Source organism: Saimiri boliviensis, chromosome 19 (assembly GCF_048565385.1).
Source record: "Saimiri boliviensis isolate mSaiBol1 chromosome 19, mSaiBol1.pri, whole genome shotgun sequence".
Taxonomy (NCBI): Eukaryota; Metazoa; Chordata; class Mammalia; order Primates; family Cebidae; genus Saimiri; species Saimiri boliviensis.
In genome coordinates this window covers 37,046,481-37,068,400 of record NC_133467.1, presented here as the reverse complement: position 1 = coordinate 37,068,400, position 21,920 = coordinate 37,046,481, and the positions used below count along the sequence as shown (strand labels likewise).

The window sequence follows — 21,920 nt, the reverse complement described above, 5'->3', positions numbered from 1 at the left end:
TTTTAAGCAGCATAGGATGGTGTGATTTACATAATACTGGTGAGAGGGAGCTACTCGCCATGGCCTTCAGTCCTCGTAAGCCCTCAACAGCAGCACTTTCTTCCCATTCTCCAGGCTCCCTGGTACCTTGTCAGGCAATTTCAGCTAATATCACCCAGCAAGAGGTGAGCAGCAAGATAAATAAGTGGAGCAGGCCTGGGAAGGAGGTAAGGGACCCCGAGGGGCAAGGACCTGGAGTGGTCCTGGCCCCTGTACCCCCTCTCTTCCAATGGGCTGTCCTTTCCCACTGCAGCCCAGTCTTCCCTCTGATTGTCTAGGGTAGGCGTCCCCAAACTTTTTACGCAGGGGACCAGTCCACTGTCCCTCAGACCGTTGGAGGGCTGCCACATACTGTGCTCCTCTCACTGACCACCAATGAAAGAGGTGCCCTTCCTGAAGTGCGGCAGGGGGCCGGATAAATGGCCTCGGGGGGCTGCAGTTTGGGAACGCCTGGTCTAGGGAATGTGCCAAGGGCAAGGTTGTCCAAGACTCCATTTTGCTGGGCTCTGGCGACCTCTTAATTACTGACATGCTCGTCCTCCCTTCATCCCAAACACGTACAGACAGGGTTGCCACAGTGGAGGTGGATCTTGTGGCTTCTGACCTCAGACCAACCCCAGACACCACCCCTCCAGTCTCTTAGAAATCACTATATCTCCAGGATTTTGTTCTGTCTCCCAGTTTTTACCTGGATATGTCAGTAGAGGAGGTGGGCCTTAGGCCAGGCGCGCAGTGGCTCGTGCCCGTTATCCCAACACTTTGGGAGGCATAGGCGGGCAGATCACCTGAGATCGGGAGTTTGAGACCAGCCTCACCAACATGGAGAAACCCCATCTCTACTAAAAATACAAAATTCACCGGGCGTAGTGGAGCATGCCTGTAATCCCAGCTACTGGGGAAGCTGAGGCAGGTGAAACGCTTGAACCTGGGAGGTGGATATTGCGGTGAGCCGATATCACACCATTGCACTCCAGCCTGGATGCCAATGAAACTGTCTCAAAAAAAAAAAAAAAAAAAGGGTCCTGCTACTATGAATAAATAGCTCCACAGACCCAGCAGGGGTGAGGGTAGAGGGTCTCACTTATGCCTGGGTGGGCTCTCCCACCTGCATCATACCCTGGCTAGTGACCCAGTCAAGTGTGCTGGGGACTCTGGCTGACCACCTGTTCCCGGGTCAAGGAAGGAAGGATAGGGCAGCATCATGAAGCAGGGCAGGATGACTCCTGAAAGTGGAGACTGAGGCCCTGGGCAGCTCTGGGACCCATAATGATGGCAGCAGCCCCCAGTCATGGGACTCACCATGTGAGCAGCCTGGGACAGCTAAGATCCCCATGAGGTCTCTTTAAAGGATTCACTCAATGCTGCATTTAGGCTTGGCTTGTTTAATTTCTTTAGCCTTTAGTGTAAGACGAGATTTAGTGTATCAGCTCAAGATTTAGACACATCCATGTGGCGATGGGGAAAGGGATTCCCTCAGAAAGTCCTAAAGCTTTCCCTTTTGGATTTTAATTCAAAGCACATATTCTCAAGGAGTTTAATTTCAAGAGAAAAGCCAGCTCAGACAACAGAAGAGAAAGGAGTTAAGAGGAAAGGTAGATGGGAAAGATAGAAGAAAGGCCCCTAATGTTTTCCTCAGCACTGCCAAGACCAGGACCTCACCGTCAGCCTCTGACCTCTTTGTGATAAGCAGGAGTCCTGGGGTCTGGCCAGAGAATTCACCCATGGGGGATGTGGGGGGATGGCAGCTCTCCAGGAACACCAGTTAAGATAGCTAGAACCGCAGAACTGACTGCCTGCCCTAACCCCTCCAGCTCCTACCTCTGCTGCCACTCCAGTTCCCCTGCTAAAGCATAAGGCTCCCCAGAGGTCTGGCTTCACAGAAAGCAGGATGAGCCAGTATTATCATCCCTCTCCTTCAGAGCTCATAGAGGCCCAAAGAAGTCTGACTCTCAGGTCTTTCTCCCCAGTTAAAGGCATTACCAGATGCCATTCTGTGAACCCTCTCTCCCACAAGAAAGACCTCCTTTTTTATATATAATTGTCAAAAATTGCCAATGCTGCCTATATTTCAAGTTGTCATGGCGGGGTATTGGGAAAAGTTTTTAATTAGCAATAATCGTGCCTTGGATAAACCTCTTTGGCTACGATACTGCCGCTGCGCAAAGCTAAGAAAGGCCTTCCTCTAAGCCGCACCCGGGCTCTACAGAGGGTGCAGGGCGCAGGTGGCCTTCATGCAGAGGGCACTATGTGTGCTGCCTGAGAGAGTATAGCGTGTTCCCACAGAGCTTCCATATGACCCACCTCGAGGTACCCAGAAAGGAAAAGGCAGTTCAACCTAAGCATGGGGAAAACAGAGTCAGAAGACAGGGTCTGAGAGGAGGAAAGAGCCAGCGCTTCCCGGAAACGGGAAGAGACCTAAAGTCTAGAACAGAAAAGCTTGCAGGCACTGAAATCCCAGAAGCACCCAAATCATCCCCCCAAGAAAACAAGCTGCTCCAGGATTCTGGCACGGAGGAGGGTTGGCAGTGTGGTCACAGCTGGGTTGGCAGGGTATCCTGACCAGTCTCCTGCCAAGTGTGTGCCTGTGCCAGTCAGCCTGTAACAGACTAATGTCCCCCAAAAGTCAGACTTAGGGATGTCGCTCCCCATGGCTACTGTGCATGAGCTGGGGTTACAGCAGCAGGTGGCCCCAGCTCATGCACAGTAGCTATGGGGAGCGACATGCCTAGGTCTGACTTTTGGGGGACATTAGCCCTGCCATGGGTGAGTGGGGAGGAAGGCAGTAGACTAAGATTATTGGGGGAACGTAGGGGCACCTGGTCCCATGCAGCCCATAAAACTGGAGGGGTACAGGACGTGAGTAATAGGAAGTTTTTCCTAGTGGGGATATGGGAGGGAGCAGGGAGACAGACTGGAAGTGGCCTGGGTAGAAGTTCTGACCTAGGTGATTCTTGAGTTGAAGACAGAGAAAGTGAGTTGTTTTTTCCTACCTGTTACTAACCAGTAGTGGCTAGGCACAGTGGCCCACGCCTGTAATCTTACCACTTTGGGAGGCCAAGGTGGGAGAATAGCATGAGCCCAGGAGTTTGAGACCAGCCTGGCCGACGTGGTGAAACCCTATGTCTACAAAAAAAAAATTATATATATATATATTTGTATGTATGTATTAGCTGGGTGTGGTGGCATGTGCCTGTGGTCCCAGCTACTTAAGAGGCTGAGGTGGGAGGATCACCAGAGCCCAAGAGGTCAAGGTTACAGTGAGCTGTGATCACACCAGTGCAGTTCAGCCTGGGTGACACAGTGAGACTCTGTCTCAAAAAAAAAAAAAAGCAAAGCTGGGCACAGTAGCCCACTCTTGTAATCTCAGCACTTTGGGAGGCCAAAGCAGGAGAATCACTTGAGGCCAGGAGTTCAAGACCGGCCTGGCCAACATGTTGAAACCCTGTCTCTACTAAAAATACAAAAATTAAGCTGGGCATAGTGATGGGCGCCTGTAATCCCAGCTATGTAGGAGGCTGAAGTTGGAGAATCACTTGAACCCAACAGGTGGAGGTCACAGTGAGCTGAGATTGCACTCCAGCCTGGGTGACAGAGCCAGACTCCATCACACACACACACACACACACACACACACACAAACACACCCAGTAGAAAGTGAGATGTTTAGAGAGAGAGTGGAGAGCTGAAGTCCAAATTAGAGTATAATAAAGTCAACCTAGGCCAGGCGCGGTGGCTCACGCCTGTAATCCCAGCACTTTGGGAGGTGAAGGTGGGCGGGTCACAACGTCAAGACATTGAGACCATCCTGGCCATGGTGAAACCCCGTCTCTAAATAAATAAATAAATAAAATTAAAGTCAACCTGAGCTCCATTCCCTCTGCCTGCCCTGGGCTGGCAAAGGCTGCCGGCATTGTGATGGGTGACAGGTGGTAAATCCCTATGCATCTTCTGTCTAAACTTTGTAATGGCTGGCAGCCAGATTAACGGCACCAGGTTATCATCCACACCCCCTGCTGGGCAGAGATGCAGCTACACCAGGCACCACAGTTACTGAACCAGGTGCTATACACCATGCCTAAGCTCAGCTGGGTCACTAGCCCTAGCTGACCAGGCTGTGGGGCTGCCGGTCAGGGTATCCCACGGAGAATGTCTGCTCATCTGTAAGCATTAAGCGAGAGTTCAGAAGTAAAAATGCTTGTAAAATATAAGTCCACTATCAGTTGGGCATGGTGGCTCACACCCATAATCCCAGCATTTTGGGAGGCCAAGGCAGATTACTTGAGGTTAGGAGTTTGAAACCAGCCTAGCCAACATGGTGAAACCCCATCTCTGCTAAAAATGCAAAAATCTGGCCAGGCACAGTGGCTCACGCCTATAATCCCAATACTTTGGGAGGCTGAGGCGGGCAGATCATGAGGTCAAAAGATCAAGACCATCCTGGCCAACATGGTGAAACCCCATCTCTACTACAAATACAAAAATTAGCTGGCTGTGGTTGCACAAGCCTGTAGTTCTAGCTACTCGGGAGACTGAGGCAGGAGAATCGCTTGAACCCTGGAGGTGGAGGTTGCAGTGGGCCAAGATCACACCACTGCCCTCCAACCTGGTGACAAAGCAAGACTCTGTCTCAAAAAAAAAAAAAAAAAAAAAAAAATTGTGGTAGCAGGCACTTGTAAGCCCAGCTACTTTGGAGACTGAAGCAGGAGAATTGTTGGAACCCAGGAGGCAGAGGTTGCAGTGAGCCAAGATTCTGCCATTGCACTCCAGCCTGGGCAACAAGAGTGACACTCTGTCTGAAAAAAAATAAATTAGCCAGGCATGGTGGTGGGTGCCCGTAATCATAGCTACTCCGGAGGCTGAGGCTGGAAAATCACTTGAACCTGGGAGATGGAGGTTGCAGTGAGCTGAGATCACATCCCTGCACTTCAGCCCAGGCAAGAAAGCAAGACTCTGTCACACACACACACAAACTTGTTTATCTGAAATTCAAATTCACCTGGTATCCCAAGTGTTTTATTTGCTCTGTTTCCTAAATCTGGCAATAGGGAGTGTTTAATCTGAAGATGCACCTGAAAGGACAGCTGGCGTAACCCAAGGGCTTCTTGTGCAAACAATGGACCATCAACCTCCAAGGCCCTTTCTCAGCCCAGGTCACCACCTGTTCTCTCTTTCCAGTACAAGCCTCAGAGATTTCAACACTTTTCCTTTCCTATTCAACACTGTCACCATTCTCCCCCCTGCGCCTCCTCTTCCCAAGGCCAGACTGTGAAGCAGGTTGCAGTTGCCTTGCCACTTACTCCCAAAATAAGTTCCTAGCCTCTCACAAGAGCTTTACCTCTAATCACCAGAGAGCGAGATGCAGGGAGACAAACGCAATCAACATCATCAATGACAAAGTCTTGCTCTCTCACCCAGCCTGGAGTGCAGTGGCATGATCACAGCTCACTTCAACCTCCACCTCCCAGGCTCAAGCAATCCTCCCACCTCAGCCTCTCAAGTAGCTGGAACTACAGGTGTGTGCCACCACAACCAGTTATTTTATTTTTTAAATTAAATTTTTTGTAGAGATGGGAGTCTCCCTGTGTTGTGCAGGCCGGTCTTGAACTCCTGGCTTTAAGCAATCCTCCCGCCTCAGCCTCCAAAAGTGCTGTGATTACAGGCATGAGGTACCTCGCCTGGAAACAACAAATAATTTTTTTAGTATAATTTTTTTTTTTTAATAGAGACGGGGTTTCACCATGTTGGCCAGGATGGTCTCGATCTCTTGACCTCGTGATCTGCTTGCCTCGGCCTCCCAAAGTGCTGGGATTACAGGCATGAGCCACCACGCCTGACCATACCATATTCTTTTTTTTGAGACGGAGTTTCCCTTTTGTTGCCCATGCTGGAGTGAGCCACCACGCCTGGACTTCGTGTTTATATTATTCAGCCTTAAAAAGGAATGAAATTCAGATATATGCAGTTTTGTACATATGTAATGCCATTAAACATACAATCTTTAGAAACTGTAGCTCAAGTCTGTAATCCCAGCACTTTAGGAGGCTGAGGTGGGAGGATCACCTGAGCCCAGGAGTTCCAGACCAGTCTGGGCAACAAACACTATATAGTGAGACCCCTTCTATACAGAAGATAAAACATTATTCAGGCATGGTGGCTAACAGCTGTGTCCCTGCTACTTGGGTGGCTGAAGCAGGAGGACCTCTTGACCCCAGGAGGTGAAGGCTACGGTAAGCCAAGACTGTGGCACTGCGCTCCACCCTAGGACACAGAGTGAGACCCTTTTTCTTCTCTCTCTTATTTTTTAAGAAAGAATTTTTTTTTTTTTTTTTTTTTTTTAAGACAAGGTTTCTCCATGTTGGTCAGGCTGGTCTTGAACTGCCGACCTCAGGTGATCCGCCTGCCTCAGCCTCCCAAAGTGTTGGGATTACAGGCGTGAACCACCGCGCCTGGCTTTTTTTGTTTTATTTTATTGATTTTTTTTAAAGAAAGAGTTGTTTGCGGCCAGGCGCGGTGGCTCAAGCCTGTAATCCTAGCACTTTGGGAGGCCGAGGCCGGTGGATCACGAGGTCGAGAGATCGAGACCATCCTGGTCAACATGGTGAAACCCCGTCTCTACTAAAAATACAAAACATTAGCTGGGCATGGTGGCGCGTGCCTGTAATCCCAGCTACTCAGGAGGCTGAGGCAGGAGAATTGCCTGAACCCAGGAGGCGGAGGTTGCGGTGAGCCAAGATCGCGCCATTGCACTGCAGCCTGGGTAACAAGAGCGAAACTCCGTCTCAAAAAAAAAAAAAAAAAAAGAGTTGTTAAGAAAGATATGCTGTCTTAAAAACAGCCATGAAAAACTCTTTAGAAATAGAAAATGATACCATGAATATACCCTGGTTTTCTCATAAAGTTTTTTTGTTTTTTATTTTTGTTTTTGAGACAGAGTCTCACTCTGCAGCCCAGGCTGTAGTGCAATGGCACGATGTCGGCTCACTGCAACCTCCGTCTCACGGGTTCAAGAGATTCTCCTTCCTCAGCCTCCTGAGTAGCTGGGATTACAGGCGCCCACCGCCACAACCTGGCTATCTCATAAAGTTAACATGGGAAGGCTATGGACAACTGAAGTTATTCGCGTTTATTTTACCTTTGGAGAAAACAAAAAGTATCCACAACAAAAACTGGTTCCTTTCTACAAGTTGACCTTTGGAGATTTTCAAGACCACCCACAAGGCCTCTCAACCTGGCCCTCCTTCCAGCCCGGCTCGCTCCAGACTCCAATTCCCAGAAACCCCAGCGTCCCGGTGGAGACGGCATTTCCCGGGCGCCCCCTTGCGGCGCAGTGCGGCACGGCTCCTGTTCCCGGCGGCCCTCGCGGCAGGTTCCGGGTGTCGGGAGTGTTCGTGATGGCGGGGGCTGGTTCCGCTGCTGTGTCAGGGGCAGGGACCCCGGTGGCGGGGCCCACAGGCCGCGACCTCTTCGCCGAAGGGCTGCTGGAGTTCCTGCGACCCGCTGTGCAGCAGCTCGACTCTCACGTGCACGCCGTCAGGTGCCCTAGAGGGAAGTTGGGGGCGGGGCCTGTCTCTTTGGCTTTGTAGGGGCGGGGCCCAGAAAGGGTTCTAGCTAGGAGTGGGCATAAATTTAGGAAACTGATTCGAGGCGGGGAGGAGAGGCGGAAGGTGGAGAGTTCAGCGGAGGCTGGCTTCTCGCAGTACTCGGTAAATATGTGGGGGAATTAGTTTCCTGAGCTCCGGTAACTGCCTGACCGTGTAGGCCTTGTACCTCTTTGCAGAGAGAGCCAGGTCGAGCTCCGGGAGCAAATTGACAACCTAGCCACAGGTGAGTGATGAGTATCCCCGTGTGCTCGGAATCCTTCAGCTCACTTTCAGAACCTAAGGTTTTTGCCAACCTCTGGGCTGGGTTTGTGTCACTTGCTTCCAGGACATCAGGGCTGCCAATGGACGACTCCTTTCAGGGGTTGTCTTAGATCTCTAATGTCTGTGGCCTGTGTGGGTGCAAGTGTTTTCTATTCCATTACCAGCCTGCTTTCCCGCAGAACCAGAGATGAGCCATTAGATGTTACTTACAACTTAATTCCATCCCCAGAACTGTGCCGCATCAATGAGGATCAGAAGGTGGCCCTGGATCTTGACCCCTACGTTAAGAAGCTACTTAATGCCCGGCGACGCGTTGTCTTGGTCAACAACATTCTACAGAATGCTCAGGTAAAAGAATATCATACAAACAGTGATTCTTTGCCCTTCTTTGTAAGTCCTGAACACAATGAAAGGCACTGTAATTTTAAAATTATCTGGGAAAAGGGAAATTCACTTTTCTCAGTACTTGGAAAATACGTGGGAGAAATTGTCTCATTCTCAGTATTCGGTTGCTGCCATTTACATTGTTTTGTGTGTGTGTGACAATCTCCCTCTGCCACACAATCTGGAATGCAGTGGCTCAATCTCAGCTCACTGCAACTTCCACCTCCTGGACTCAAGCTTTTCTTCTGCCTTGGCCTCACGAGTAGCTGGGACTACAAGGGTGCACCACAACGCCCAGCTAATTTTTGTATTGTTTTTCTAGAAATAGGGTATCGCCACGTTGACCAGGCTGGTCTGGAACTCCTGGGCTCAAGTGCGCTTTCCACCTCAGACACCAGAAGTGCTGGGACTACAGGAGTGAGCCACCACACCTGGCTATTTATTTTTATGAGATACGATAGGTCACCCAGGATCGAGTCCAGTGGCATGATCACGGCTCACTGCAGCCTCTACGTCCCAGGCTTAAGCAATCCTCCCGCCTCAGCCTTGCGAAAAGCTGGGACTACAAGCATACACCACCATGCCTGGCTAATTTTTTTTTCTAGGGACAAGGTTTCACCATGTTACCCAGGAAACTCCTGCACGCAACTCCTGATCCACCCACCTGGGCCTACCAAAGTGCTGAGATTACAGGCTTGAGGTACTGTACCTGGCCTGCTGGCCTGCCTGGCCTTTTTTTTTTTTTTTTTTTTTTTAAATAAATAGGATCAACTGGGCATGGTGGCTCACACCTGTAATCCCAGCACTTTGGGAGGCTGAGGCAAGAGGATCAACTGAGGTCAGGAGTTCGAAACCAACCTGACCAACATGGAGAAACCCCATCTCTACTAAAAATACAAAATTAGCTGGGCATGGTGGTGCATACTCGTAATCCCAGCTACTTGGAAGGCTGAGGCAGGAGAATCACTTGAACCTGGGAGGCAGAGGTTGCGGTGAGCCGAGATCACACCATTGCACTCCAGCAGGCTGGGCAGCAAAACTCTGTCTCAAAAAATAAATAAATAAATAAATCTCACTATGGTGTCCAGGCTGGTCTTGAACTCTTGGGCCCAAGTGATCTTCCTGCCACTTCCTCCTAAAGTTCTGGGATTATGGAGGAGAGCACCATGCCTGACCTACATTATTATTTTTATTTTTTTGAGACGGAGTCTTGCTCTGTCACCCAGGCTGGAGTGCAGTGGTGCAATCTCCGCTTACCACAACCTCCACCTCCCAGGTTCAAGCGATTCTTTTTTTTTTTTTTTTTTTGAGACGGAGTTTCGCTCATTACCCAGGCTGGAGTGCAATGGTGCGATCTCGGCTCACCGCAACCTCCGCCTCCTGGGTTCAGGCAATTCTCCTGCCTCAGCCTCCTGAGTAGCTGGGATTACAGGCACGCGCCACCATGCCCAGCTAATTTTTTGTATTTTTAGTAGAGACGGGGTTTCACCATGTTGACCAGGATGGTCTCGATCTCTGGACCTCGTGATCCACCCGCCTCGGCCTCCCAAAGTGCTGGGATTACAGGCTTGAGCCACCGCGCCCGGCTCAAGCGATTCTCTTAAACTCAGATTACAAGCACCCCCCACCACACTCGGCTAATTGTTTTGTATTTTTAGTAGAGATGGGGTTTCATCATGTTGGTCAGGCTGGTCTTGAAATCCTCACCTCAGGTAATCACCCACTTTGGCTCCCAAAGTGCTGGGACTACAGGTGTGAACCACTGTACCTGGCCTACATATACTTTAGGAAGACTGACTTTGAGGTAGACCAAACCCAAGCTATTTTTCAGCACCTAGTTCGCTTACACACTAAAGCCTTTCACAGCGGTTATTAGATTCCAAACCCTCCTTGTCTTGTAGGAACGGCTGAGGCGGCTAAACCACAGTGTTGCCAAGGAAACAGCCCGAAGGAGAGCAATGCTGGATTCAGGAATTTACCCCCCTGGCTCCCCAAGCAAATAACCGATGAGCCTATGGCCTCAGTACAAGTACTGTTCTCTAGCTACCTTATTTCAGCAAACATGCAAAGATCCTAGGAGACAGTCCTTGTAGACCCTGGGACATTAAAAAGGCAGCCCTACAGTTTGTTTGAAGCACTGAGTCTTACCCATTTATGTAGGGTCCCTACACACAGCCAGAATGAGGTTCCCTAAGGACTACATTAATTACGACTCCTGCTTCCTTCCACAAATGAGCTGAGGCCTTTTTTTTTTTTTAAAGCTGCATACTTGAGGCTTACCTTCTTCAGGCCTACTTAACCAGAGGGGCTTCCTTTGTATGTTACATGGGCCTGGACAGCATGTCCACTACCTGTGACTTCTCATTTTCCTGTTTACACTGGGGATTTGCAGAGGGCTGGCAAAGTCAAAGTGAATGACTGTCTACCCACTTTTTTATTGCACTGGCTTGAATACAGTAGCAGTATTGATAGAATCATTTTATTCAATAAATACTTAAAATGGTATTCTACTTTACTCTGGTATATGGAAAGGTTCCAGGAGTTTGTGCTTTAATTCAAAGATGGCTTCAAATTGTGAGCTGAATATTTATAATTAAAAGACAATGGAGTATACGAAGCAAAAGGAAGCAAAAAAGGTTGCCACATGCAAAGGAGGAAAAAAAAGAACCAACCAACAAACCAAAAAGACCAAGAGCCCTACTAGGAAGTACTTTAATCGTTTTTCTTAGAAAAAAAATTTCCAGACACTTAACAGTTCACAACATTTCAACAGCAGAGTATTAGTGGAGAGAGGGGTTTTCAGGACTTGGGGATCCTAGAGTATAAGGAAGAAATGTTGGTACCCTCATTCATTATAGATGGATGGCATAGGTCACAAATGGGAAACTGGCTAAGCCAATATCAAAACCCAGTGGAATGACACTTCTACGGAGTTTACTTTCCTTCCTGTTATCTTCCCTATCCCTCAGAAATGTCTACCACCATGTAAAGCCCAGTAGCAGTGAGCTTAGGCTCCAGTCAAGGGAAGGTCACTCCTGGGTTTCCATGCTTTCTTCTTCCTCTCCTTGAGGTGGTTCTTCTGTATTTTCCTCTTCTTCCTCTCCTTCCTTCTTCTCTGGTGGCTTCTCATAAGCCTTTTCTGAAGGTGTTACTATCACTCCATCCCAGGTAGATATTTCAGAAGCAAGATCTAGAAAAGAGAAAAAGGTGATTTAGACACGTAGCCCAGCATAAGTCATTATTTACACTGTAGAAATACTAAGGCATTTAAGTCGTGTACAGCTTCTTTGCAGAGCAGACTGCAATACAAAATCCCTGACCCACAGTGGTCACTCACAGCTGGCATCACCCTCCTGGCCAAGGATCTTCCTGAAGCCACCATGGGAGAGGATTCGGACGAGAGTCTGAGCTGTATAGCAGACCATGTCCTAAAGTAGAGCAAAAGTGAGAGTAAGTTAGCAAGGAAAATCCAAGGGCCTTATTTGACTAATATCCTTGTGAAATAGAGATTAAGACAATTTTTTAAATCCCATAGTCTCAGAATCCCCAAACTCGTGACCCCTAGAGATCATATTCCACTTTGCCTCTGACCAGGAGTATTCAAGAGCGAGGCAAAACAACCCAGTTCATCTGTCCCAATACCTGCTGTTCTAGTGTCATAACTGTGTGTACTCTGAAGTTGCCACTCTCACAGGGGTCAGTGATACCCACTGAACCTGGCAGGAACAGTCCCGCAGCCAGAATCTGCAAGCAGCGCCTAGAAAACAAGGAGGTATGAGGTACTAAAGGAATACACAAAACATCTCACAACCAACCCTAAACGCAAAGCAGCATGCTGTACCTGTATGCAACGTTTAGGGCCAAAGGCTGTCTGGTGGGGTTGTTCATCACAGCATAATGACCCTGGAAAACAATAAATCCAGTAGGTGTGCCACCAAAATGGCAATTCTGATAACTAGAACTTTTTTAAAGATAGGGCCTCACTTTGTCACCCAGGCTGGAGTGCAGTGGCACAATCATAGCTCACTGTAACCTCAAACTCCTGGGCTCAAGCAACCCTCCTGTCTCAGCCTGCTGAGTGCAAGCCACTACAACTGGCTTATCTTTTTATTTTTTTCTTTTAGAGACAGAGTCTCACATTTTGCCCAGGCTGGTCTCAAACTCCTTGTTTCAAGTGATTCTCTGGTATCAGCCTCCCAAAGTGCTGGGATTACAGACTTGAGCCACCGCGCCCGGCCCAGAAGCAATTCTGAAATGGCTGCTCACTCATTTCTCTCTACCACCATGGTGAAATGGTAGCAGTCATGAGAAGAAAAAAGGACACTATATACAGTAACTACTCATTTAATTGAATATACCAAAAAGATAAACCTTGAACTTTTTAAAAACAAGTTTCTCTGAGTCATATAATTTTGAATTTTTATTGGATTACTTGTCTACCAATAAAATTTATTTGAAGCTTCACCAAATTTCAGATTCTGGTAAATTCCAGAGTTACTTCTACTACTAGTAAATACAGATTATCAGGAACTCCAATTGCCCATCTTTACTTACTAGTAGGTCAAGGATCCAGGGTGTTAGGGGCTCAAAGCCAGGAAAACGAATCCTCAAGTCTTTCAGTAGTCTGATGAGAACTTTAACTCTGAAAGTTAAGAGTGACCCAAAGGTTAAAAGCAATACGATCATGTGTTTCCATGCCTAAGGTAGAGTTGAAGCTGACTATACTGTTTCCAGAACTATACATTCTCTGCTTTCTCTCAATCTTAATTTGCTTACTTAAGGTAAAAATCAAAATCCAAACAAAACATCACAGCCAAAATAGTTCTGTCAGAGGAAGTATGGGGGTATCCTGCTATTCACTGCTGTAGAAAGGTTATCTTAATCCAAACGGTCAGGGAGAGACTCACGTGGACTGAGAAGCATTTTCCTCAAACCAGCGGGCATGTCGGATGGCTGCTAAGGCACTCTGCAATACCTTGATATCCACTATAAGACAAGCACGATAGGCCAGGATGAAACATTTTCATTAAACAAGCTACTCAGTACCTCATATCAGCAAATCACATACCTAAAAATCACTAGAACCATGCAAGATACATGATTTTCTCCGAAAGCCTATCCTCCTCCATATTTTCTCAGTCCTTTTTAAATCCTCCAACTACTTTCCTGGTCACCCCATCTGAAAATTCCACTAGCAAATCTGGATAAAAAACCATTTCCAAATTACAGAGGGAGAGAGCAAAGTTCAGAGTAAACCTGAGTTCTTCAGTTCCCAGAGAGCTGCATGTGGAATAGCAACAAGCTAAGTAAACTAAACAGCAACCATACCATGTTTTAAATATACCCTAAATTTTCCAGCAACAGAAAAAAAAGAACTAACAATGGAGTTCTGGGTCCAGTTTTCGAAGATTGGGTGGCACTGTTGTAATGAGAATCTTCACTGTAGCATCAGAAGAACTGATTTCAAAGCCAGTTTCATTGGTCAGCATGGTTAAAACTGAAAGAACAGAATAAGCAAAAAAATGTAACTCACATTTCCATTAGATGACGAAAGTTAAATCCAGGGTAGGGAGGGAACAGTGATTTCTTAAAACAGCAAAATGTCCAGAATGAGAATTTAGAATACAGAGCTTTAGAAATAAAGATCAAACAGATTTTGAACACCTGAGGCCCCTGCCAAAAACTCCCACAACTTAAAACTCTGCATTTACTCTTCCATCTGTTCTGACCTGATTTTGTTGAAAGTGTAATTATAATTACAAGACCTGATTCCTATGGCTACTAAATACATAACCAGCAACAAATGCAAACCTTCAGAAGGATCCTGTGCTCTTAGGCTTTCCACGACTTTGTTCCCCAGGGCAGCAACAGCTTCCACTATTTGACAGAAAAGGACATACTGTTACAATTTATTTGCCTAGACTTTCTATACACCTCTAAGCTACGCTGCACTCTCATTTCTGTCCCATATCCAAGGCTGAGGCAAGGGTAAGTAATAGAATAAACACTTTTATAAGAAGACCTCAAGGCCTGGACAGAAGAATTGGAAGACTCAGGGAACAGGACTCTTCCTATACTCATATCCTTTCTTCAGCAGGGTTTTTCAGGTCGGTGGCACTAAGAACATTTTGCACTAGATAAATCTTTGGAGAGTTGGGGATGTAGAATGTTTAACAGCTTCCATGGCCTCTACCCTTTTTTTCTTTTGGTGAGAAAGGGTCTCACCCTGTTACCCAGACTGCAGTACAGTGGCACAATCACAGATCACTGCAGCCTCAGTCTACCAGGCTCAATCGAGCCTCTCGGGCTCAAGTGATCCTCCCACCTTAGACTGCTATTTTTTGTTTGTTTGTTTTTGAGACAGGGCCTCACTCTGTCACCCAGGCTGGAGTGCATTGGCACAATCCCCGCTAACTCCAACCTCCGCCTCCCGGGTTCAAGCAACTCTCCTGCCTCAGCCTCTCAAGTAGCTGGGATTACAGATGCCAGCCACCATGCACAGCTAATTTTTATATTTTTGGTAGAGACGGTTTTGCCATGCTGGCCAGGCTAGTCTTGAACTCCAGGCCTCAAGTGCTTCGCCTGCCTTGGCCTCCCAAACAAAATGTTGGGATTATGGGCATGTGCCATCACATCCGGCCCCACCTCAGGCTTCTGAGTAGCTGGGACCATAGGCACGCACCATGTGTGGCTAATTTTTTTCTTTTAGGTATAGGGTCTGTGTTACCTAAGCTGGTCAAATGAACTTCTGGGGTCAAGCCATCCTCCTGCCTCAGCCTCCCAAAGTGCTGGGATTATAGCCACCATACCTGGCTTCTACCCCTTTTTGATGCCAGTAGCACCCCCTTGCTTTAACAACCAAAAGTGACCCCAGATACTGCCAGATATCCCCTGGGTGGCAAAATTACCTCCGGTTGAAAAACATGGCCCTACAGTAAGCCACTATACATTCTTTCAGACACACACACTCCAGCATTTGTCCCTTATCATTCATATGACATTTCTCAGGCCGGGTGCAGTGGCTCACGCCTGTAATCCCAGCACTTTGGGAGATCAAGGTGGGCAGATCACCTGGGGTCAGGAGTTCAAGACCAGACTGGCCAACATGGTGAAACCCTGTCTCTACTAAAAGTACAAAAATTAGCTGGGTGTGGTGGCACGTGCCTGTACTACAGAGGCCAAGGCAGAAGAATCGTTAGAACCCAGGAGGCAGAGGCTGCAGTGAACTAAGATTGCGCCACTGCACTACAGCCAGGGCAGGAAAGTGAGATCTGCCTCAAACAAACAAAAATTTGTGTTACAAACATCCTTTCTCACAAGAAATTTGAGCTTTCAGGATTCTTAGGGGCAGGCACAGTGGCTCACACCTGTAATCCCAGCACTCTGAGAGGCTGAGGTGGGTAGATTGCTTGAGCTCAGGAGTTTGAGACCAACACGGGCAACACAGTGAAACTCCATTATCTATGGCAAATACAAAAATTAGCTGGGTGTAGTGGCACACATCTGTAGTCCCAGCTACTCAGGAGGCTGAGGCAGGAAGATCACTTGCTGCAGTGGAGGTCAAGGCTACAGTGAGCCATGACAGCACCACTGCACTCCAGCCTAGGTAGCAGAGTGAGAATCTGTCTCAAAACAAAAGATCCCTAAGCTCTGAATTCAAGTGCTATGTTCTGTTCCATGACCAGAAACAGGCACACTCACATGTTGGCAGAATCTTGAGTATCACCACCAGGTCAGCTACATTGTGTCCTGTAGTCATCGTCCCCTTTTTATAGGATCCCACCTGTCGAACTTCTTCAATTTGCTGTTGGAAAAAGGATTTGGGCGGGGGGGGGGGGGGGTGGATGGCAATTTAGTAGAAAAAAGATGCCTCGGTCCTCTCAGAACTGTTACAACGCAGCTGCCTATTACCCAGATTAGGAAATAGCAGAGGCGAATCCCCTAAAGCCACCACATGGAAGCCTGCTACATCACAGCTAGCATGATAATGATACAAGTCTTATCCCCAAGAACAGTACTACAAGGAAATTCCACCGTACTTTCTCATTTTAGGCTTGGATTTGGATAACAGACAACTGAAAATTAAAAGTCAAGAGCCAAGGAAATGTCCACACTACCAAAGGTGCCTTTCCTAAAACTAAATCATCAAAAACTCACCACTTCAAAAGTCCCTGGAGCCACAATCAGATTGTCAATCACATTGTTTATTTTTGTCACCAGAGAAAGGATAGACGCCTGAAAAACAGCATGAAACAAAAATACTCGAAGATGAAAAATTATAAGCAACTTCTCAGAGTTTGAATATTTTCTCCTAATCCCTTCCATACAAGCTGACTCAATACTGACTGACACAGGACTTTAAAAACACTTCATTCCAGCCTTGATACATGGGAACAAAACAACTCTTTTCCTCGACAAAAATAAGAATGTGTATATAATCTGTTCATATATCCACCTGGCTATCTCTACCCACAATGAGAAATAAAGAGAAAATTAAACCTTCTGTAGCTTTCAGGCTACCTTAACACCATTCTTACCCTTACCAGCAGTTACTCTTTACCAATACTTTTAACTGTTTTAGAGAAGACAGCTGTCTGGAAGACAGCCAAAAGAACATACCTGTTCAGCAGAATTGGGAGCCAGGTCCTGATTCCTCTTCAGCAAGGCCTCACTGAAGGAAGTTTCATCAGGTGCTGGCTTGACCCGGGGGAAGGCCATTTCACACTAAATCGGAAATAAACAACTACATTCTATTTACCAAAAACAATACACAGGAAAGATTGTTTTCTCTGTTACAACAGAAAAAGTTAAAAACAGAAATTCTATACTTGTTTTCACTCGTTAATTTGTTCAGTTGGCTGGGCATGGTGGCTCACGCCTGTAATCCCAGCTACTTGGGAAGCTGAGGTGGGAGAATCACTTGAACACAAGAAGCAGAGGTTGCAGTGGGCCAAGATCGCACCACTGCCCTCCAGCCTCGGCGACAGAGTGAAACCCTGCCTCAAAAAAGAAAGAAAAAAATTGTTCTAAGGCTGGGCTGGGTGGCTCATGCCTGTAAATCCCAGTACTTTGGGAGGCTGAGGTGGGCAGATCACTTGAGGTCATGAATTCAAGACCAGCCTGGCCATAGTCTCTACTAAATAGAAATACAAAAATTAGCTGGGCATGGTGGCAGGCCTCCCAAGTAATCCCAGCTACTTGGGAGGCTGAGGCAGGAGGATCTCTTGAACCTAGGAAGCAGAGGTTGCTGTGAGCCAAGATTGCACCAGCCTGGGTGATGGAGTGAGATGATGTCTTTTAAAAAAAAAAAAAAAAAAAAAAAAGTTGAACCAAGGATACAAGCTGGAATAGCCATAATTTAAGCTATCACTATCTTTATAATAACAGATAAGCCATAGATATAATTACTTGTTCAGAAAAAAGATAATCATATTTAATGCCAATAGTAGCCAAGGAATTAATCTCCCCAACCTGCTTACACTGTTTCTGTATGTAAAGCAACACACTGTTGACTCAAAACCCCAAGTCTTTTCATAAATCCCTTTCCCTCCCTACTTCAAACACCTTTCTTTTTTTGCAGTCGTGCCATCTCAGCTCGTTGCAACCTCCACCTCCCAGGTTCAAGCAATTCTCCTGCCTCAGCCTCCCAAGTAGCTGGATTACAGGCACATGTTCAGCTAACTTTTGTAATTTTAGCAGAGACGAGAGTTTCACCATATTGGCCAGGCTGATTTCAAACTCCTGACCCACCTGCCTCGGCCTCCCAAAGTGCTGGGATTACAGATGTGAGGCACTACACCCAGCCTCTTCAACCACCATTTAACTTCATTAACTGGGAGATCCTGAGCTCCATTTCTGCAGTGGCCAGAAAACGTGTATTATTAACCCAAGGTACTCACCAAATAGAAGTCAAATGGGATATGTGGCACAAAGGGCCTGAACCTAAAACATGAAAAACAGCTAAATTATTCCCTGTGTAGGAATCAAGTGAGATGTATGTAACACCAGCAATTTTGAAAACATGTCAGTCCTCAGAATGAGTTACAAAGTCTCTGGGGAGGGAAGAATCATTCTTAGCATAGTGGGGCCAGATTCAATTAGCAGGGATGCAGGTCAAGACCACAGTTGGCCCTCCCAAAACCAAGTGACATGAGTCTTCCCCAAAACTCCTATTTAGATGACAAGCAGAAACTAACAACCAAGTCCAGAGATGCTAAAAACCGGCACTCACCCTCCTCCTGGGCCTCCTCTGGAACCAAAGCGCCCACCACGACCACGGCCTCTGTCACCCCTAGAAACGCAGATTTTTATTTTGACCTCATTGAAGGAATACCCACCGGCCATATCATTTTAAGTTGGCTACTACTTTCATCCCTCGGAACCTCCGAACGGTAGGCAAGAGACCCCCATGCCCACTTACACTTTCCCCCATTCCAAATGGTGCCCAGTTAGACACCCCCATAACCCCCTCATTCTGGATAAGTTAATCACAGCCCTGCGTCAAGTAATCATGGGGCTCAGACACTCAGCCCCTACACGAAATAACCCATCATCCTGGGCCACACGAATCCTAATACTTCAGAGGCTCAAAGTTGCACATTTCTTCATTAACGTTCACGTGGATGGGGCATGTCCTATATGTCAAGCCCTTCGCGCTGAGGACGAAAGCGGTTCGCTCCAGCCTTCTCACCCCGGATAGGGGGCCGCGGGGAGCTCCTCCGGGGACTTGAGGACACCCCCTCAGCGCAACCCTTCAGAGACAAAGGTGCTGAACCCGCCTTCCCACTCCGGGGCCCCAACCCCATCCCGGGCCCAAGTGTCCCCGCCTCTGCCGGCCTCCCACTCCCCTACTCTCCCAGACCGGGAGTTCTAAGGTTTTCGGCCAGCCCCCGGATACATGGCGCTTTTAGGTCCTCCGACTTGTTTCGGCCCACGTTCCCAAAGTTTTCCGCCGAATACCTGAAACCTTTCGACCACTTCGACCCCCTTACCTCATGGCGGCTCAAAACCCGAACAATGGAGGCCGCACCAACCGCCCCTTAGCTCCGAGGAGCAGAAAACCGAAGAGGCGTCTTGTCGGCGTGTCCCAATAAAACCCAGCGCGATTGGCTCCCGCCTTACCCCATCGCTTGTGCCTATTGGCTTACTCTGTCAACCCGGGCTTATGAACCAATAAAAAAAGCCTACTGTGTCAGGAACTAGCCAATAAGAACCGGCTCTATAGTAACCGGCGAGTTTTTGGTCAGACAGGAGGTGGCACTAAAGTAGGGACAACAGTTACATAGAGAGTCTTCCATAACAGTTCTGAAAGGCTTTCGCATAGATAGCAGAGTGGCGCAGCGGAAGCGTGCTGGGCCCATAACCCAGAGGTCGATGGATCGAAACCATCCTCTGCTATCGGAAGTTTTTTTCATTTCCCTGGCCTGTACTGCACACATAATTTACGCACTTTCGGCGAATGAAAACATCAAAATATCTTCTCAAACTTTCCTATCTCAAAAATGCAACCGATGTCAGCCGGTCTTCCCACTAGCAGTTGAAGTTGATGGGGAAAAGGGAGTTTGTCAACACTACATGTCTACAAACTCGAGACAGAAGAAGAAACAGGTTTCAGACAGCAGAGGAGTGTATTGATTGAATTAGTGCGGAAAACGTGATTGGTGAGAGAATACAGGGGAAATTGAAACAGCCGTTGGGGAGAGGACGCAGAAAAAGGAATGAGGGTCTAGACGCTGGGTGCGATGACTCACGCTTGTAATCCTAGCACTTTTGGGAGGCCCAGGCGGGTGGATCTTCTGGTCAGGAGTTCGCGATCAGCCTGGCCAACATGATAAAACCCCATCTTTATTAAAAATACAAAAAAAAAATAATTTAGCCAGGCGTGATGGCGCGAGCCTGTAATCCCAGCTACTCGGGAGGTTGAAGCAGGAGAATCGCTTGAACCCAGGAAGGGGATGTTGCAGTCAGCCGAGATCGCGGCATTGCACTTACAGTCTGGGCAACAAGAGCGAAACTCTGTCTCAAAAAAAAAAAAAAAAAAAAAAAAAAAAGTAAAGAAAAGGCGGGCAGAGGAAAGGGCAAGGAGAGTAGAATCCAACTCGTCCTCGTTGCACAGTTTCTCTCCAGTTCTTTTCCCTCCCCCTACAAATCTGGATGATGGACCGGGCACGGTGGTTCACGCCTGTAATCCCAGCACTTGGGGAGCGAGCCCAAGGCGGGCGGATCACGAGGTTAGGAGATCAAGGCCATCCTGGCTAACATGGTGAAACCCTGTCTCTACTAAAAATACAAAAAAATTAGCCTTCGTCGTGGCGAGCGCCTGTAATCCTAGCTACTCAGGAGGCTGAGGCAGGAGAATCGCTTGAACCCTGGAGGCGAAGGTTGCAGTGAGCCAAGATCGCGCCACTGCATTCCATCCATCCTGGGCTACAGAGCGAGACTCCCTCTCAAAAAAAAAAAAAAAATCTGGATGTTTTCACCTCTACACTTTGCACCTTCACCGCGTATACAGATACATTATAGTAGTTGCGTTTGTTTTTATTTTATTTTATGTATTTATTTTTGAGATGGAATTTCGCTCTTGTTGCCCAGGCTGGAGTTCAGAGGCGCAATCTCGGCTCACTACAACCTCTGCCTTTCAGATTAAAGCGATTCTCCTGCCTCAGCCTCCCGAGTAGCTGGGATTACAGGCTTGCGCCAACTATTAGCATTTAAATCAATCTATATTCTTGTGCTTTTTGTCCCTCCTGAAATCCCTTTCTTCCCTGTTCTTGCCTCCCTTTGCATTGATTATTATTCCTCCTCTCCCCACCCCCAGGCTGGAGTGCAATGGTGCAGTCTAGGCTCACTGCAACCTCTGCCTCCTGGGTTCTAGCGATTCTCTTACTTCAGCCTCCCAAGTAGCTGGGACTACAGGCACCCACCACCTCGCCCAGTTAATTTTTATTTTTATTTTATTTATTTATTTTTTTATTTTATTTTATTTATTTATTTATTTATTTTGAGACGGAGTTTCACTCTTGTTGCCCAGGCTGGAGTGCAATGGCGCGATCTCGGCTCACCGCAACCTCTGCCTTCTGGGTTCAGGCAATTCTCCTGCCTCAGCCTCCTGAGTAGCTGGGATTACAGGCACGCGCCACCACGCCCAGCTAATTTTTTGTACTTTTAGTAGAGGACAAGTGCTGGGATTACAGGCTTGAGCCACCGCGCCCGGCCATCTTATGATTTTTAAGTGTGGGCAAACCAAATAAAGCATGCCTATCACCTCAAGTTGGCCTATCAACCACAATTTGCTCTGGATAGTAATAATATTCTTCAGAGGCCAGGCACAGTGGCTCAAGCCTGTAATCCCAGCACTTTGGGAGGCCAAGGCGGGTGGATCACGAGGTCAAGAGATCGAGACCATCCTGGTCAACATGGTGAAACCCCGTCTCTACTAAAAATACAAAAAATTAGCTGGGCATGGTGGCGCGTGCCTGTAATCCCAGCTACTCAGGAGGCTGAGGCAGGAGAATTGCTTGAACCCAGGAGGCGGAGGTCGCGGTGAGCCAAGATCACGCCATTGCACTCCAGCCTGGGGAACAAGAGCAAAACTCCGTCTCAAAAAAAAAAAAAAGAATATTCTTCCAATGCAAG

At 47.5% G+C, this 21,920-nt stretch overlaps 2 protein-coding genes and 2 non-coding genes across 6 annotated transcripts; 2 read left to right on the top strand and 2 right to left on the bottom strand.

The window, feature by feature from the left end:
* Positions 1-2,065: 2,065 nt before the first annotated feature.
* LOC120360298 (U4 spliceosomal RNA) lies at positions 2,066-2,206 on the bottom strand. The gene has a single exon (XR_005576854.1). It is a non-coding gene; the product is annotated as a U4 spliceosomal RNA (small nuclear RNA).
* Positions 2,207-7,359: 5,153 nt separating this feature from the next.
* Positions 7,360-16,787, top strand: SNAPIN (SNAP associated protein). 3 transcript variants are annotated; one of them, XM_074390215.1, is made up of 5 exons: positions 7,360-7,573; positions 7,817-7,863; positions 8,131-8,249; positions 8,891-8,985; positions 10,187-10,354. In XM_074390215.1, the coding sequence occupies exons 1-5, from the start codon at positions 7,431-7,433 to the stop codon at positions 10,194-10,196; spliced, it is 414 nt and encodes a 137-aa protein (XP_074246316.1). In that variant the 5' UTR covers positions 7,360-7,430; the 3' UTR covers positions 10,197-10,354. The 3 variants fall into 3 exon arrangements, with proteins under 3 accessions (XP_074246316.1, XP_010327939.1, XP_003941928.1); XM_010329637.3 differs by lacking the exons at positions 8,891-8,985; positions 10,187-10,354 and adding an exon at positions 16,338-16,787 and having other exon boundaries at positions 7,362-7,573; XM_003941879.4 differs by lacking the exon at positions 8,891-8,985 and having other exon boundaries at positions 7,366-7,573; positions 10,187-10,790.
* Positions 10,982-19,369, bottom strand: ILF2 (interleukin enhancer binding factor 2). Its single transcript, XM_003941877.4, has 14 exons — positions 19,277-19,369; positions 18,517-18,576; positions 18,185-18,227; positions 16,905-17,009; positions 16,443-16,520; positions 15,987-16,089; positions 14,097-14,162; positions 13,666-13,782; positions 13,193-13,271; positions 12,840-12,927; positions 12,127-12,188; positions 11,928-12,042; positions 11,623-11,713; positions 10,982-11,475 (listed from the first exon to the last, which is right to left on the bottom strand). The coding sequence occupies exons 1-14, from the start codon at positions 19,279-19,281 to the stop codon at positions 11,315-11,317; spliced, it is 1,173 nt and encodes a 390-aa protein (XP_003941926.1). The 5' UTR covers positions 19,282-19,369; the 3' UTR covers positions 10,982-11,314.
* Positions 19,370-19,610: 241 nt separating this feature from the next.
* On the top strand, positions 19,611-19,682 carry TRNAM-CAU (transfer RNA methionine (anticodon CAU)). The gene has a single exon. It is a non-coding gene; the product is annotated as a tRNA-Met (tRNA).
* Positions 19,683-21,920: the final 2,238 nt, after the last annotated feature.

Excerpts from the sequence above, each read along its gene's own strand:
- SNAPIN (XM_074390215.1), top strand. The coding sequence starts at position 7,431 with ATGGCGGGGGCTGGTTCCGCTGCTGTGTCAGGGGCAGGGACCCCGGTG. Across the intron at positions 7,574-7,816 it reads TCTCACGTGCACGCCGTCAG|AGAGAGCCAGGTCGAGCTCC; the intron begins GTGCCCTAGAGG and ends ACCTCTTTGCAG. Across the intron at positions 8,250-8,890 it reads ACATTCTACAGAATGCTCAG|GGACAAGGTTTCACCATGTT; the intron begins GTAAAAGAATAT and ends TTTTTTTTCTAG.
- ILF2 (XM_003941877.4), bottom strand. Across the intron at positions 18,228-18,516 it reads AGAGGAGGCCCAGGAGGAGG|GTTCAGGCCCTTTGTGCCAC; the intron begins GTGAGTGCCGGT and ends TTCATGTTTTAG. Across the intron at positions 16,521-16,904 it reads CTCCCAATTCTGCTGAACAG|GCGTCTATCCTTTCTCTGGT; the intron begins GTATGTTCTTTT and ends GCTGTTTTTCAG.